Consider the following 13324-nt stretch of genomic DNA (forward strand, 5'->3'; position numbering starts at 1 on the left):
TTATATTCTTATGTGAACTGTTTTAAGGTTATTAATTGGTTATATTTATATTTACAGATCTTCCCGACAATCGTATAGTGACGACGTTATAGAGTATGTGCAGTTTAAGAGGAAGGCAAGTTTGTGTTTCATGAAAAGTAAAAGTTGTCCTGAACACAAGGTACATCAATGAAAATGAAAATGTGATGACTGTCCTGCCTAGAAGAAGTGAGGAGCCAAAAGTTTCGAAAGTGGGCACCAGTCTGAAATACATAAAGTAAAGTACACGGGAAATAGTACTTCTTTACTTGCGTAACCTACCCAACAAGATGAAGGAAGAAAAGTGACCATACAGTTCCTATTATTGCATTGCAATTTAATTCTGAAAATGACAGTGATAAAAATATATATCCATTTGTTACGGAAAATAATTTTAGTAATGAAGAAAAGCAGACACGCAAGCAGCACAACACTTTAGCTTAGGTGATCTGTAGTAATTATTGTAACTGTAACATATGATAAATATATACAAAAGTTCTACTGTGTGTACTCACTAATAGAACCATATAAACTAAATAAACAAAGAAATCGGTTAATAAAATACTAATATTAACCAATCATGTATTTTTAATTATACAGTCATGTAACTTAATCAGTGCACATGCACCATTAATAATAACACAGTCATGAAATATTTTAATTGTGTCCTATTAATTACAGAATGGGCCCTTAAAATAGAATTCTCATAGACGTCTTATAATTCTATTCTTATCATAGACATCTATATAATATATTAAATATATGAATACTTCCACTTGCTGTTTTGTTTTGATTACGTCCCGTTCCAATGATTTGGAATTGACGAATCACTCGAGAGTTACTAAATTTATTCCTTTTTTTCAATAATACTTCTCTTACATAGATAGTATAAAATGTCATTGCTTGCAAACAGAGGATTTAAACATATAAGAATCTGCAAGTTCTTTAACGTTTATGAGATTTGGGTTTAGGAACTTGTATAAGCAAATTTGTTAGGATATTTAGCGATCGTACTTGAACACATCGTCACTGCACACGCCTTGTAATTTGACATTCTTGCAATTGTACTAATAAAAGTTAAATAATTCCCAAGATTTCCCCTGAAGTATGTGTAGGGTCGAAGTTTATTTCTATATTTTCAATGTGTTGACGTCACGCTACGAAATGACACTTGACCGCCTGTTTTGGCGTAACGTTCCGTTTACCGTAATAAAAATATGTTTTTTATTAATAAATAGCCCTTTTTTCGAAAAAATGATCAATGAAAGGCATATATAATACGTATATGAATTCATTAAAACCATAGAAAAGAAAATCAAGTAGAAGTGGTAAGTACGAGCGAATGTATCGGAACCATAGACTTAGAATTTTTTCGCTACGCTAAAGACCAACAAAGCATGAGACAGACATATGTCAACTCATATAGACAATCTACTAGAGAGAAAGAGATGCCAACAAAAGTGACAGTGTGTCAATTTCTCTTCGAATAAGCGGCCTTAAGCTCCCCCGACTACGAGACGTTTTAATGTTTTAGTGAAAATCAAACTACTATTTATGTATTTCTGATTTTTGGTTACAATGGTGTCTTGCTGTATTGTTAAGTGTATTGTTACAAGGAAAAATAATCCACAAAAGTATACGTTTCACAGGTAAATACGATTTTTCTATCCCAGGGTTTTAAGCAATATTTCGTGAAATTTCATATTAGTTGGTTTTATACATAGTTTATACAATTTTATATTAATTTATCTTGCTATAAATACATATATTTCATAGCTAGATGTAAAGTTACCAAAATATATACGAGAACTAAATTATTAATCCACGCTAGGGCTTGACAATATGATGACGTCATATTGTATCGATAATGTGTCGATAATATATTGTAAAGATAAATATCATTCCTTTATATCCTTTATATAGTTTGTTTCCTATATAAACAGAACATAAACTTGGTTGACGGATAGTAACGAAATTAACATATTCTGATTTTTTATGTCAAATACCCTGTTATTATAACTCGAATAATTTTTGTATCACCTATATCTTTTCAAGGATACCGAGTCGATCAAGCGAGGTTCGTGACAAATGGATAAAAATAATAAATCGGCCAGACTGGACTCCAAATAAATCGGCAGTTATATGTAGCAAATATTTCGAAGAAGACATTTCTATGAGTTATGTATCGTTTAATTTAATTTTTTATATTTCGTAATACTTGTTTTATGTTTTATAATATTGATAAATAATCATCTATAAAAATATATTAAATACCTACTATATACCTGCATTATTTTTTGTAATAATTTGAACACAAAAGCTACTTTGCTAACTTAATACTGGATGTTAATCGATAAAAAATATGAAGGTAACAACACTATTACGCACACAGATACATATAAGTTTTGGTAACGCGTTTAATCTGACATTGTGTATCTTTGACATCCTATATCTATGATCGGAACCGTTGTCGCCAAACTCACACTTGCGTTTTTCTTGTTACATATAACACTACTAAAGTAAATATCATTTTATTGGTAATTTATAGTTAACTCGAAAGTATTCTAAAATATACAGAATGAATATGTAAAAACAACTTAGGCGCGTATAATATTAAAGTTTATTTTTCTACAACACATAAAAGCATTTACGTCATTTAGTATTTGAAAATGTAGTTCCGCTACTTGACCATAGATGGCAGTGATTGGGCTTTATGCAATTATAGCCCTAAGCAATTTACACTTACGGACCAAACTTGCGTAATATTTCTCCTACTGGAATAGTGACAAAAGAGTTTATTTACGATAAAATTATCGATACTCATCGATTTACTGTGCTAGCTATAAATGTAGAATAGAAATAAAATTAAACAAGGATTAATTATTAAAAAGTAAAATAAAAAACATAAGTATTACATCCTAAAAATGAATGCACGAAACGAAAATGTTCCCGAAAGCAGACCGATGCTGTTGAAAAGGGCAGCTTAAGATTTTGTTACATATATAGAGTAACAGATGAAGTTTTTAGCTATTTAAGCTGCCGCAGATTTTAAATTTGTTTTAAAAATATATTATAAAAAAAATAGTTAGGTTAAAATGTTCAAGACTCTAAATACTACGTACTACATAGTTAACGTATTTTTGTACATAGATATATTTTGTAAATGATATAAAGTAAATATATAAATGTTAAACATTTAGTAATTGTTCGCATCCTTAACAATTATGTAGCATCGGTCTATTTCTCCTTACTAGTAGCACTCATAAATCCAAGCCATCGAAAAATAATGAGATATGTCATGAGAGATATGATATGTGAGTACACCTCAGCTGTGTGAGTTACAGCTATTACGTAGTAGGTATGACGATACTTTTTGCCGCAAGAACCTAATTTTAGATTTATATAATTTTATTTTCTAAATATAATATTTTCCCTTTATAATAATGTATATTGTAAAATATCGATAAGAAAAATTATACTTGCCCCCATCACTTATTGAGTAGCGTGGATTCTTCTAGACGTTTTGGTATGGTGGAATCTATTAAAAAATGAACTTTATTTGAAAGCATTAAGGTTGATGTCAGCGTGACTATGTGGAAATTATTTTTAAATTTGATATTTTTAAGATTTAAGGAAATATAAAATAAAATTGTACTCAGTGATGGTACGAAACACCTCCATTTTTAATTGTCTTCTTTCTGCTATCATTTTTACATTCCAAAATAGCATAATATGTCTTAATAATTTATTTTATAGAATTTGACAAACATCTGTCTCGAACCGACGCTCAAACATGAGTAGACTCGTTTGAAGGCAAGTGAGAGTAACAACGCCTAGTGGAAGCCGCGCCACGCCTACTTAGCACTTCCACTTGTTTTCTCTGTTCCATGATTAAAACAGTTTCCCAAAAAGTGTCAAGTAGCCAATTATCGATATGTTTTCGATATGGGATTCCACAGTCGTGTTTATTTGTCAATTTGACAGTTCTGACTTCTGTCATTTGTCATTGTTAAAATGTCAAATCAATAATTCAATACTGAAAGGCTGTAACACGGTTTCATTAAGCTTAATTGTAAATTCTGAACATTTTAAAAATGAAACCAAGACCGTGCGGATGTAAGGGGTGCAGAACTTGCTTAATATGTGAAACGCAGTATGGTGCAGAAAACCTCAAAACTCTGTTAAACTTAGACAAAGACAAAGGTTATGTGTATTGCCCGTTTTGCGACAAGGCATGGAAAGGATGGGATATTGAGTCATACAAGCAGCATCCACACCACGAGGGAGACCCGGTGGATATCCCCGGGGTGTATATAAAAGTAGATTTTATAACAGAGTCTGAAGAAACAGAGTTCATGAAACACATACAAGAAGTGCCATGGGACGTGTCGCAAAGTGGTCGCCGCAAGCAGAACTTTGGTCCTAAGACAAATTTCAAAAAGAAGAAAATTGTGCCTGGAAATTTTGATGGTTTTCCAAAATTTTCACAATTCCTACAGGACAGGTTTGAGTCTGTTGATTTGTTGAAAGGGTATGAAGTTATAGAACAATGTTCGTTGGAGTATGATCCAAGTAAGGGTGCTTCCATCGACCCTCATATAGACGACTGCTGGATTTGGGGCGAGCGTGTGGTCACAGTCAACTGCACTGCCGACTCAGTACTAACTATGACACCTTACAAGGGAGGCACTAACAAATATAACTTGCAATGTGCCGATGAATATGCACCAGTAGTTACACCAGATGGGACAGTAGATTTTAACATGAAAGGAGCTTCAGTTTTGCAAGCAAGTAAACCCCAAGTCGAAAAGGATGTTATAATCAGGATACCACTCATAAGGTAACATCAAAGCATCATTAGTCATATCCATAAATATTGATTAATTACAAGATAACTCATATGTATTTCTTGATAATACTTGATAATTCTTTTGTATGTAGGTATTTCTTGTTTGCATGTTATAGAAAATGAGTAAGAGGTACTTAGAAGTAGATATTAAATCAAGCTAAAACTACTTGTTTTTTATGAAGTAACCATTCTCGTTTCAGGCGATCCCTAACTGTTTTATATGGAGAAGCAAGGTATCATTGGGAGCACTGTGTACTCCGAGAAGATGTGCCTTCTTACAGAGTATGCATTGCATACAGAGAATTCACTCTCCCTTATATGGATGGAGGGAAACATGAGGAGATTGGGAGAGAAATAAGGAGGAGAGGCAAACAATTCTGGGACCACTACACTAAATATAATATAACCAATGGAAGGTGTATAGAATAATAATACCCCCGTATTTATGTAGCATCATTTACAAATCTTTTACTTATATTTCACATTTAATAATGAAATATGACCCTTTGTAGGACTGTAAGACTCGCTCCTCTAGCACATTGAGATCTTTTTAATAATAATAGTGTTAAATATGTCTGATTTAAATGGTGTGTAAGTAAAAGACAGTATACATTACAGTGCAATACATTTCTGATGTTCAATTGTCACTTTATTTTCACATAAACAGCCTTTTGTAGTTTTTTATATTGGTTCTTCTTTTCCAAAATTTTTAGCAAGAGATGCATATTTTTTAGATACATGTCTTATACCTCATCAGCATGTAAACTTTGAAAACAGTGGTAATTGCGAAACTAGATTGATAGATATTTAATTTATTTGTATATGTGATGTAAACTTTACTTTTTTCTATATTTATAATGACTTTGAAATATGCGTCTTGAAATCTTTGGAAAACTACTTCCTTTTGTCAACTTGAAGCTTAATTTATTAATATAAGCACAATAAGATCATGCTTTTATTTCTTAATTCCATACAATGATGATGGATGTAGACAATATAGATAAACAAATATTATCAGTACAATTGGCATTGAGGTAACAAAAAATAAATAAGGGCAAATGTTATTAACTTAAGTATATTATACAAGATAAAATAATACAACAATTATATTTTAATACAATAGACTTAAAACATATAATTTCTATGACTTTGGTTACACATAATTACAAAATAGTATATCCAATTGAAATAATTGCCATACCACATACATTTATTAAGGTAAAGTTTATGAAGGTAAACAGGTATTACAGTGATAATTAATACAGTTATTGGACTATTAATATATTATACCAATATTATAAAATATAAGGTCAAAATGCAGCTTAACTATATCTATGCTATTTATAATTACCCAAGACCTAATAGTTATGAAAAGATATTATTTAACTTATTTTTGTAAACAACCATCATTTATGGTATAAAATCAAACACATTTTTATACAATAAATGTGATCTATTAAACTGTATTTTCACTGAAATAGGGTATCATTATCACTATGAAAATCGGAAATGGAATGTGTAAAAATTGTGAAATCGGAATATTTATTAAATATAAAGTTGCAAAAAATTATGCAATACTGGATTCAGGATGTGCGATATACACACTGTCGTTGTTCTTCTGCGACTCCTCGTTCTGGCGCGCCAGGATCATCTGCTCCTTGATCTTCCAGGATATGAGCGCCCTCTCGCTCTTTACTTTCCGAATGCACCGAGCAAGGAGAACGGAGAATATGATTCCCAGCAGCTGGAAATTGCGAAACGACGTCTCTTTATGATTCGAACACAATTGATTTTTTAGGACACCTATAATGTTCACATTTTTTCGGCTTAAGAATTTTAACAATCATTGCCATAAAAACAAAACATAATTAAATCTTAAATACATATCTCTTTTTAGTTATTCTTTTTAATTATCATACCGACATTATATAAGAAATTTGGTCAAATAAATGTGTATAGCATTAAACATACAAGTATTATGTCCGCAATAGGGATAACAATATAACGGTACGTACCTACTTTTTACTAATAAAGTTATGGATAAACTACATAACTGAAAATATGTTCCGATTGGAAGGCAAACATTTTATAAGAGTCCGCCTAATTCACCCTACATATTCGTTACTGTCCCTGAGGATTGAAGTTGCTCCTTACTAAAGAGTAGGTATGCATCTACTTACTTTTATAAACATAACTGAAACACCCAAAACGCCTAGCACAGCAGCGTTTTGTACGACCAAGCTGACCAACGCTTCCTTGCAGCCGGTGCCCTTGACTCGGGTGCAGAACGAATCGCTGTTTGAAAGGCAGCAGGACTCGGGAACAATGGTCACGTACAACTCTCCGTCAATGTCAGTTGTTACCATCACAGTTGAATGGTTGCTGTTGAACTCCATTTGGGCGTAGTCTTGGAATGAGTAGCTGCCGCAACAGTTGAGCTAAGGGTTTGAAATAGAGCAGTTTATGATGACGAGTATAGAATACAAAAATATTGAAATAGTTTAGAGCTTCGTAACCAAAACGCATTTAACACGAAACCTACTTACCGAAATTTGCAACCGGTCGATTTCGGCTTGAATCTCTGGGTCAGTAACGTAATCCTTTACTGGGATGTAGATGAACTTCATAATTCCTTCGGCATCTGTCGTAAATGCCAGGATAACCACAACCAGCTTGGTAAGGAGGATCACAGACAGTATTACGGCATACTTGAAAAAAAAACAATAATATTTAACAATAGAAGTAATAAGTCCTAATCTAACACATACCCGGCACATATAAAGCAGTAAAATGTTATTTTACACACTACTGTAATAAGTGAAAGTTTGTTCAATAACTAATTATTTGCTACTTACCGAATTAACCATGCATGTACTCTGCTTCAAACTGCCGAAGAATCCAAACATAGTGACTATCATGAGGGCCATTCCTATAAGGATGCACAGGATCGAAGGAGTGAAGAACCTGCCGCTAACTGCGCTCTCGTAGAAGAACGAGAAACTATGGTAGTAAGTGTACACCGACATCCCTAAGACGATCATTAAACCGGCGATTATCTGTAAATTAATTAAAGCAAATCATTTTGGTTCCCAAAGTTATTCAATTAGGTACACTATCGTCACCATGTCACCGTTAGGTAGTAAGAACTCATATTGTTCCTTCCCTAGCCAAGGATCTCCTTTCACTTAGGCAATATTTAATCATGATTAAAAACTTTACAGCTTCATGAAGGATAGGTTTCCTCTGGATGTTTTTTTTTTCATTTCGTTAGTTTTCTTTACGATAAAATTAAATATGTACCTACTTACATGTACGTAAATAAAATAACATGAGAATTCCCTAGAATATTCTGAAAGATTGCGAAATCTATTGATCCACATTGATCTAACTGCTTCTTCATCTACCTTCTAAACCCAGCTAGAGTCGTGTATAATCATTCTGTTTCACTCTATACATTGATGGTAAGTGGTAACTACGCCCAGGGACATCTGTATAGGTGCATCTGTAACCAACGTCATATACTGGATACCTGAATGTCAGTTGCGGTGCTACTGACAATTGGCATCCACGCTTACATAGGTGTAGTGGTGGTAGGTACAACTCCTGCGTAACTAAGTACTTATAATAGTAGGTACTCTACCTACGCTGTGTGTTAAACGGTGTGTGTTTAAATCATAATTAATAAATAAGTTTGCAATGATAATATCCAAGAGACGTCTAAGGATGTTTTATATTACCTTACATTAATTTAATTACATTACACTAATCTATGTCTTCTTATCAGTCCTATTTTAATCACTAATGCATACGTGTAGTCTGCAAATTAAAACAAAATGGGTCCTTTCTTATCTACTGAATGTTTTTTATACATTTTCTCGGTAAATTTAATCCTCAAAGTTTAATTGCAATCAAAAAGTAATAGATCACGGTAAACAAAATCAACATTAGGTACCTATAACTATAACTAGCTAACTTTCAATATTGACCAATTATGAGATGTGTTTGAGCCAAAAGCCAATTTCGAGTTTTATACATTTCGCAAACCTTTTAGAACCTTATAAAGAATTCTCAAGGGCGTACGATTCCTTACAATATTTCCCTTTACCATTACTATTACCGAATGATAAAATTATTTATAAAGGTGATACATTGATAAATGATTGCTTGCGTCAAATATGTTTCCATTGTTATCATTAGACAATATCATTAGCTTAATGTCATGACGAGAAACATAAAAGACCTCCTTTAATCCGCGTATAAGCAACGCAATCTGCTCCACGTTTGTTTCAGTTGCGCCATTTCCATATATGTACCAGAGCAGACCCCTAGTGGTGAGATAGGTACTTGTGCTAGACATTTTTCAATCGCAAACACCTGATACAAATACCTATATTAGACTGAAATAAATACTTTTTACACGTTGTCGTTAATGTGACGTGGTACATACATTTATAAAATGTTAATGCTAAATTGTAAAATAATTTTCAATGCAGTTGCATCACAAAAGGTCCTTTGATACTGATACCGGGTATAACCCATTGTCTCACTTATCTCGTCCTTATTCATAGAGATAATACTCACGATAAACATCGTCGTGATGGTTAACAATAGAAATCTTATTGATTTCATGTTGTACTCCGTTTCCGTCTTCGTAAACTTCATAGTTTGGCCAGTCGGTGTCTTCGCCGTCATTGTACCCACAAAATTCACACACAACCTGATCTGAATGTTCCGGGGACAACACTGAAACGTCGTAACTGATAAATTCACGTAAGCTGATAACGATTGTTTTCTGTTTGAAATGTAAATAAGGCCTTTACATCTTTGATATTCAAACTAGACAGATATACATATTATCTAGATTACTCATAAAGGAAATTCTAGAAAAAGCGCTTCTCAAACGGAAAATTTCTAAAATCACAAATAAGTATAATTTAAAATGTGGGTTCTGGCGAATAGTCCCAACGTGAAAAATACATTCAGCGTCTCAAAGTCAAAGCCGTCAACTTGGCGTAGCCATTTACTTTATTATAATGGGCCTTAATGGCAAACGAATGCTATTGTCCATTAGCTACAGCCCATGACGTGATTACAAAAGCAATAATAATCGCTATTTAAGAGTGTTTTAAAATATATATATATATGCATACTTATACAATATACACAGATTTATCTACAACTTACGTTTTCCTTGAATACAGTGAATTAAGTATATTGGTACCTACCTACTTTGTTTTTAATACAGAAATAACCTATCGGTAAGTAATAATAAGTGCAAATAAAACCTTTTCCAGATGTCATATGGGAACCCTGTGTTATAAATGGCCATATTTTTTTCTATAGTAGGTAAGTAGGTATGTACCTACAATACGCCCCTTTGCTTCCGTTTATCTATTTTTAACCGACTTCGAAAAAGGAGGAGGTTACTCAATTCGACCGTATATATTTTTTTTTTTTTTTTTATGTTTGTTCGGCGATTTTTTCGCGATGCCGCGACCGATCGACATGATTCATACACCATTGTATGCGGCTAGTTTCACAGGGGGTCCCATTTCGAGGAAATTTGAAAATTTCCGCCAGTTTTCCCGGAAAATTGGAAAAACCCGATTTCATATAAACTTGAATAAGTCGAGTATTTCTTAACCAATTTTAATTTTCTTTTTTTCATATAAAAGGGTGTTTCGTTGCGGTACTTTCCTACCTTAACATTAGTACGCTCTGATGATTAGAATTTAAGTTATGGGGTGGAACTCATCATCACTACCCCTGCTTTTTACATATTTTATGACAACTTACCTTCTGCCCACTCAATTCTCATGAAACTTAAAATGAACATTGAGTGTCTAGGTTATCATGATATGATGGAAAATTTGACCTTCAACTCTTCAACCCTGGTAATGCAGAAGTGCCTCCTGCCTCAACCATACAAGTTAGGCATTTCGAACTTATGGATATTTAATAAAATCGATAAGTTGAGATATATGATGGAAAATTTGACCTTCCACTCTTCAACTCTGATAATGCAGAGGTGCCTCCTGCCTCAGCCATACAAGTTAGGCATTTGATGCTTATGAATATTCAATAAGGTTGATAGGTAGAGATATATGATGGAAAATTTGACCTTCTACTCTTCAACTCTGATAATGCAGAAGTGCCTACTGCCTCAACCATACAACTTAGGCATTTGGAGCTTACGAATATATGATAAGGTCTTTGAGTAGAGACATATGATGGAAGATATGACCTTCAATTCTTCAATCCTGATGATGCAGAGGTGCCTCCCATGTAAAGTATATAGATTAGACATTTGTTGTAATGAAGTAGCTAGACAGAGATATATGATGAAAAATTTGACCATCAACTCCTTTTTCTTTTCTTAACTATTGAATTAAGGTAAATTGGACCGGTTCGCTCGCAGAGTTTTACCACCTAGTTTGTTTTATTTACTTATCTGTTCCTACCTAACCTAGCCAATAATTAGTATCTCATAAAGCTTCGCCTATAGTGTTTCGTATTGAATTGGTTAGGTTAGGTTGGAACATATAAGACAATATAAAACTAAGCGAGAAGGGCGCGGCAGCGCCCTGCGAGCGGGTGGGTCCAATCCGCATCTATTCAGACCTTACCTTTATTCATGATCACATTTATACAATTTTACATAATATAAATACAAACGTTAGCATATCATCACTAAAAAGGGTGAAAAAAAAAATTTTAACAAAAAAATAAAACCGACTTCTATGTCACTACAAAGTAAAAAATAATTGAAATAAATGTTGGTTTAGTACATATTTCTGAAGTCGGCGCTCATATTGGACACGCTGTTATCAAACGAAATATATTGAGCGCCGACTTCATAAAATGTACTAAACCAACATTTATTTCAATTATTTTTTACTTTGTAGTGACATAGAAGTCGGTTTTATTTTTTTGTTAAAATTTTTTTTTAGTACTTGCAGCTATACAGATATGCTTAAGGCTTTTTTTAATATCAGTATCAGTGATATATATATCTCGTATCAGTGATATATATATATCAGTATCAGTGATATATAATACTCGTATAATATAATATTATCATTGCTCATTTGAATACAATATAGAAAGAGGGAATGGGTTTTTTGCAAATGGTGTACCACTTTCGGCGTAGATTTTATAGGTCTTATCAAGGCTTTATTGAGAGTCTTATCGAATCCTCAATAGTTACAACGCTTCTGTAATCGACCTCGGGTAGAATTATTTTTTTATTTCCAATAGTTTATATGCCATATGCGGTAGTGACCGAATTTTAGGTAGTGCCCGTTGGGTACTTCAATTTAGTACAAAGAAATGTATACTGATTCGTTCCGCTTATCTTATGAATAAGCTTATCTTTCCACCTATTTTAATCCATGAGGTTGAGCCTTATATACCTCCTGCCTTATCATTGAATTGATGTATATGTTACGGACAGTGATAAGCAGAATGTTATCGATAAGCACGCATAATGAATTACAATTCCATTGCGAGACTATAATCATAAATTAGACGCAAAAAATCTCTTTATAACATTATTTACACTATCTCAGGGATTACTTCTCTAAAAATAAAGCACAAAGAAAATGGTATTTGAGTAATCATCAGACGCACCAGAAAGTGCCGGCGATGTTATGTGGGCAAAAAACATTTTGCGAGGCCCCATGCCATAATACGATGTAAAGGTAAGGGTAAAGGTCGTCGGAGGCCGGAGCGGAAAGTGAAATGAAAGTCCCTTAGTCTAAAAATTTAATGATGGGTTAATTCAGGCGACAGTTTTTTTCTCGTTGACCGCTGCAGGCGCAAGGCCCCTGGACCGCTTAAGGCGTGAGGCTCCTGGACCGCTACAAGCGCGAGGACCCCTGTGCGGAGGGCCGTGGGCGGCCGCCCACGCCTTGCGACGCGTCTGACACCAGATTTCAGAAGCTTTACATGTTTTGTAAACGCGTAAAAATCCGTAAAATTATGTGTGCAGCTGCTATTCGGATTTGAAGGTATTTTTCTTTAGTTTCAACTTAGTTTTAAGAACATACGTACTAATCATGAATTTTAATTTGGATTTCTATAAAATCTTTCGGCATTAGCCAAATTACACGTAGATACCCACGTAGATACAACCCTTCCAGGCTTCAGTACCCCTAGGTAGGATAGGATAACGAATATTCCTTTGATCAGCTGACCACGGAAATAGCGTCGCAAACGGTCGGAATTGATAATTCATTTTATGTCATCCAGCACGGTGATTTCTTGTCCACAGACAATTCTACTTATTTCTATTTTACAACGGCAGGATTAGCAGCTACTGCGTTTTCCTTTGAAAGACTTGCTATTTGGACACTTATTTAAAAGGTAAAAGACACTTGTACGAGACTTTGCAACTGGGTAGGTAGACATTCAGGTGTAGTAACACAACTGCGACCGACATCACGTAGGTTTATTATA

The 13324-nt window shown here is 33.7% G+C and overlaps 2 protein-coding genes across 3 annotated transcripts; one reads left to right on the forward strand and one right to left on the reverse strand.

The window, feature by feature from the left end:
- Positions 1-3999: 3999 nt before the first annotated feature.
- LOC140753167 (alpha-ketoglutarate-dependent dioxygenase alkB homolog 4) lies at positions 4000-5508 on the forward strand. Its single transcript, XM_073087591.1, has 2 exons — positions 4000-4858; positions 5068-5508. Exons 1-2 carry the CDS (start codon positions 4113-4115, stop codon positions 5294-5296), a joined length of 975 nt encoding a protein of 324 aa, XP_072943692.1. The 5' UTR covers positions 4000-4112; the 3' UTR covers positions 5297-5508.
- A 418-nt stretch (positions 5509-5926) lies between these two features.
- Positions 5927-10261, reverse strand: LOC140753168 (CD63 antigen). 2 transcript variants are annotated; one of them, XM_073087592.1, is made up of 5 exons: positions 9449-10261; positions 7723-7923; positions 7414-7575; positions 7048-7305; positions 5927-6611 (listed from the first exon to the last, which is right to left on the reverse strand). In XM_073087592.1, the coding sequence occupies exons 1-5, from the start codon at positions 9557-9559 to the stop codon at positions 6435-6437; spliced, it is 909 nt and encodes a 302-aa protein (XP_072943693.1). In that variant the 5' UTR covers positions 9560-10261; the 3' UTR covers positions 5927-6434. The 2 variants fall into 2 exon arrangements, with proteins under 2 accessions (XP_072943693.1, XP_072943694.1); XM_073087593.1 differs by lacking the exon at positions 9449-10261 and adding an exon at positions 8912-9429.
- Between the last annotated feature and the right edge of the window lie 3063 nt (positions 10262-13324).

Source organism: Epargyreus clarus, unplaced genomic scaffold (assembly GCF_041222505.1).
Source record: "Epargyreus clarus isolate Ecla_fem2 unplaced genomic scaffold, WU_Ecla_fem_2.2 ptg000026l, whole genome shotgun sequence".
Lineage (NCBI taxonomy): Eukaryota > Metazoa > Arthropoda > Insecta > Lepidoptera > Hesperiidae > Epargyreus > Epargyreus clarus.

Excerpts from the sequence above, each read along its gene's own strand:
- LOC140753168 (XM_073087592.1), bottom strand. The coding sequence starts at position 9,559 with ATGACGGCGAAGACACCGACTGGCCAAACTATGAAGTTTACGAAGACG. Across the intron at positions 7,306-7,413 it reads TCGACCGGTTGCAAATTTCG|CTCAACTGTTGCGGCAGCTA; the intron begins GTAAGTAGGTTT and ends TCAAACCCTTAG. Across the intron at positions 6,612-7,047 it reads TTTCAGTTATGTTTATAAAA|CTGCTGGGAATCATATTCTC; the intron begins GTAAGTAGATGC and ends CGCAATTTCCAG.
- LOC140753167 (XM_073087591.1), top strand. The coding sequence starts at position 4,113 with ATGAAACCAAGACCGTGCGGATGTAAGGGGTGCAGAACTTGCTTAATA. Across the intron at positions 4,859-5,067 it reads ATCAGGATACCACTCATAAG|GCGATCCCTAACTGTTTTAT; the intron begins GTAACATCAAAG and ends TTCTCGTTTCAG.